Source organism: Medicago truncatula, chromosome 5 (assembly GCF_003473485.1).
Source record: "Medicago truncatula cultivar Jemalong A17 chromosome 5, MtrunA17r5.0-ANR, whole genome shotgun sequence".
In the NCBI taxonomy this organism is placed as follows: domain Eukaryota; kingdom Viridiplantae; phylum Streptophyta; class Magnoliopsida; order Fabales; family Fabaceae; genus Medicago; species Medicago truncatula.
In genome coordinates, this window is record NC_053046.1 from 28,413,205 (window position 1) to 28,417,284 (window position 4,080).

General features: G+C 30.0%; 1 protein-coding gene across 2 annotated transcripts; it reads left to right on the forward strand.

Annotated features, from left to right (window-relative positions):
• Positions 1-1,112: 1,112 nt before the first annotated feature.
• LOC11436660 (F-box protein FBW2) lies at positions 1,113-3,770 on the forward strand. Of its 2 annotated transcripts, XM_003615101.4 has the most exons (4): positions 1,113-1,275; positions 1,539-1,586; positions 2,220-2,531; positions 2,882-3,770. In XM_003615101.4, the coding sequence occupies exons 3-4, from the start codon at positions 2,224-2,226 to the stop codon at positions 3,522-3,524; spliced, it is 951 nt and encodes a 316-aa protein (XP_003615149.1). In that variant the 5' UTR covers positions 1,113-1,275; positions 1,539-1,586; positions 2,220-2,223; the 3' UTR covers positions 3,525-3,770. The 2 variants fall into 2 exon arrangements, with proteins under 2 accessions (XP_003615149.1, XP_024639226.1); XM_024783458.2 differs by lacking the exon at positions 1,113-1,275 and having other exon boundaries at positions 1,307-1,586.
• The last annotated feature ends 310 nt before the right edge of the window (positions 3,771-4,080 follow it).

The window sequence follows — 4,080 nt, forward strand, 5'->3', positions numbered from 1 at the left end:
AAGTAATTTTGGTATTCAGTCTCTATCAACATATTTAACTTATTTTAACTGTTACGTAAGGTTACCGTGTCATATGTCATGTTTATTGTTGATCTGACACCTCATTGACAATATTTTTAATGATTTGTTTTCTTTGATTAAAAAATAATAAGCATCTTTTGTATTTTCCTATTAAATTCGACATTTTCTTGACTGTGTTCTAAATTCAAAATTAAATCTTCTAAGTGTTGTCCGGTTGTTAATTTCACAGACATTGGTATGTAGGGGTTTGAATTTGAATCTACGGATTCCCCACTTCTTTGTACTTATAACGTGAGTATAAACACTAGACTACTTGACAAAAAAGTTCAACATTTAATAATAAGATAATGTTTATCCTTTTATTATGAACATAGTACTCCCTCTTTTCCATAATAATATATTATTTTCATAATTAAAATATTACTTTAATAATAAAATATTATATTAATAATAAAAAGTATTTTATTGAAAGCACTTTAATATTTTTCATCAAATATTCTATAAACTAATATTTATTAAACAAAAAATTGATAGCATCATGAATATTATTTGTCTAAAAGAATGTTATATTGTTGGTGTCATTAAAAAGAACAAAAATTTATATCATCTTTGCTATAATATTTATTTCTTAAAAAAAGTAAGTATAATTCCTTATAAGACGAATGTGCAAAATATTAGCCATATACTTTTAATCAAAATCAAAATTTCTTGAAAGTTATTGTTAGTAATTTATACACATTAATTTGATAAAAAAATTGAAGCTTCTCTCAGAAAAATTGAATATAATAAACTCATAATTTTTTTTAAGAGAGGATGGCAAATGCCAAATATTATTTTATTAAAATATATTTCTTCTTTTTGACTTGAATTGGATATGAGTAAATAGAAATTAACTTTTATGATTAAAATTATTTTAATTATTTTTGTCTAGAAAGAGTTAATTTTTGACTGGAAAGAGTAGTAAATAAATATTATTTTATTAAAATACATTTTCTTCTTTTTGACTAAAATTAAATATCAATAAATAATCATAAATTTTCCCTTTGACAAAATACATTTGAGAGTACTATATAATCCAAGTGAATGAGTCTTATTTTTCCACAACACAAGAACCAGTGTCTCTTGAAACTGTACTTTTGGTGACTTTTGCCAAAGACTTCAGTTTTTTTTTTGACTCTGTGTGTGTATCTGAGTAAGTACTGAGAAACGGTGTGGTGTGTGACAGTAAAAAAGCTGATATTTTCTGCATCTAAGGTATTCCTTTCTTCCTTCTTCATTTCATTTCTTTTCTCTTTCTCTTTCTTTTCCAAAACAAATGAAAAACTCTTTTTTTCTACTCTCTACACCCTACTCTATAACTAGCTTACTTTTTATACGTAAAAATAATAAAATATAGTAATTTTTATTATTGCATTGATTTGAAATTAAGGCTTGTTGGTGTTGGTGGTTGAATTTGTGTCTTTGTTCTATTACATGCACATGTGCTGAATTATTTGGTTTATGTTACCTTAATTCAGGTTCTTCAAGACATACTCATCATCATCATTGCTTGAAGATTTGGACTGGTAAATTACTAAATCTTTGTTCTTTTTGTGTTAGTGATTAATTTTTTTATTTTTTTTGGAAATTGAGATAAATTGAAAAAAAAAAAAAAAGGAAATTTCGATCTGGGTAATTTTTCTTTTTTCTAGATTTGTTATCCTTTAACTGAGAGTTATTTTTTATTTTTTGCAAAAAAGATAAAGTTTTTTCCATTTATGTGTTTTTAACCTTATTTAGATTGTGTTAAAAATGTAAAGCTGCAAAAATATCATTGTATTATAATTGCTGTGTTTAATTTGATGCTTAGATAGATTGCAGTATCCTCAGAAATTAAATATTCTAAAAGATTGTGTAATTTGAACTAGTAATTTTCATGCCTTTGAGTTTAATTTTTCAGGAATTCATTAAATTTCAAGAATTTTGTATATTGTGTTGTTATAATTTTAGCTATTCAGTCTTATCTTTATGAGGGATTTGATTAGTTGATGAATTCTTTAAATGTGAAGAATTTTTGTGTAATGTGTTGTTTGAATTATTCATTCTTGTGTACTTGAGAATTTAATTTCTCAGTAATATACTTTAAATGTGAAATTTTTTGTATTCAGTTATTGATTCCCAGCCACTAACCAATGTTGCAAAATCTTGTTTTTTTGCAGGAAAATGGCAGTATCATCTGATATTCGTGCTTGGGACGAGTTGATCCCTGATACCTTGGGGCTGATTTTCACGAAACTTTCGCTCTGTGAAAGATTCACCGTGATCCCAAGGGTCTGCAAATCATGGGCCAGTGCTGTAAATGGTCCTTACTGTTGGCAAGAGATAGACATAACTGACTGGTGCAGCTACTCTGAGCCTCCACAAGTTGAGCGGATGGTTCAGATGCTGATTACTAGAAGTTCTGGATCGCTCCGGAAACTCAGCGTTTCTGGTATCCAGACTGAGAGGGTTTTCACATTCATTGCTGATAAGTAAGCATCATCCTTTGTTTTCTATGTTTGGTTTCATAATTTCATTGGAGATACAATTGAGAGTCTGAATTGCCGTTTGCCTCCAAACCTAGATTTGATTAGAAGTAATAAAATGTAGCTTTTTGGTACGAACAGTCTTCAATTTTGTGCAATCTTCTAATTTCATTGATGTAGTGCTTATCTCGCATTCAATTATACTGCTATAGCATTTTGAGTGTCTCACACTATATGCCATTGACTACTAGAAATCCGAACTTCTTGTTAACTAAGTTTGTTGTTCATTAACTCGATGTTTGACAGAATTTGCCATATTTTACTTATGTTGTATTTTTTTCTTTCTCTTTTGCAAGTGCGGGCTCGCTACAAAACTTACGCCTTCAAAGATGCAACATCAACACTTTTGCTGTTGAACAAATGACCGGAAAGCTTTCTAAGATTTCAATCTTAGATTTGAGCTACTGTCTCAAAATCTGTAGCAGTGATATAGAGACCATTGGGAAGAACTTGAAACATCTGGAAGTTTTCTGCCGGAATATGCATCCGGTAGAAACTTCGGGAAAACCATCAGAAGATGCAGAAGCACTCGCGATTGCCTCTACAATGCCAAAGCTCAAGCGTCTCGAAATGGCTTACAATCTCGTCACCAGTGAAGGTGTTTATAAAATCCTCTCGTCATGTCCTAAGCTAGAAATTTTGGATTTGAGGGGCTGTTGGGGTGTCAAACTTGACACCGTGTCTGTGCAGCAAAAGTTTCCGAAACTTGCGGTTTTGGGGCCTCAAGTTATTGGATATTACGAGATGTTGGAAGATTGCTCGGATATCTCGGATTCTTCTGACTCCGAATATGATGACAGCGACATGGACGAGTATGACTATGATGATGACAGCGATGATGGCATTTGGTATCATCTAGGAGGGATTGAAGAGCTAGAGTTCAGGGCTTATGCAGGAGGTGTCGAAGATGCTGCAATGTATTGGCCTCCATCCCCATGAACTGTGTTCTTGTTTCCCTCAGAACTATGTTTGGTTTTATGTTTTCTGTAATTAGTGCTTCTTTGCTTTGGACTTTCTTTATGCTCCTTGCATAAAATGTATCAAAGAAAATGAAGCATTTGGGCTTCTTGTAAGAACTTAAGATGCTTATACATCTTAAGATATTTGAAAGTTTCTTAGGTTCTTATTTTGATGGAATAAAGATAAGTTTGTATCATAGGAAATAAAGATATTTTTTTCAAGCCATCATAAAATGATCTTTGACCTCTGGTTGGGATAATGCATAATAATAATAATTAATAATAATAATAATAATTATTATTATTATTATTATTATTATAATAATGTATTTCCTATATAGTATTATTTTTTTGATGGTGTTATTTCCTATATAGTCTAACAAGTAACAAACCTATCTTAAATTCATCCAAATTACAAATATCGTCCACATACAGAATTTAATAAAGGAATTTATCGAAGAAAAAAAATATATATATATTTTTTAATTAACAAGCAAATGTCTATAGCACTCTTGGCAAGACCAATAAATTTATGT

Coding starts and splice junctions, on each gene's coding strand:
- LOC11436660 (XM_003615101.4), top strand. CDS start 2,224: ATGGCAGTATCATCTGATATTCGTGCTTGGGACGAGTTGATCCCTGAT. Junction 2,532..2,881: donor TTCACATTCATTGCTGATAA/GTAAGCATCATC, acceptor CTCTTTTGCAAG/TGCGGGCTCGCTACAAAACT.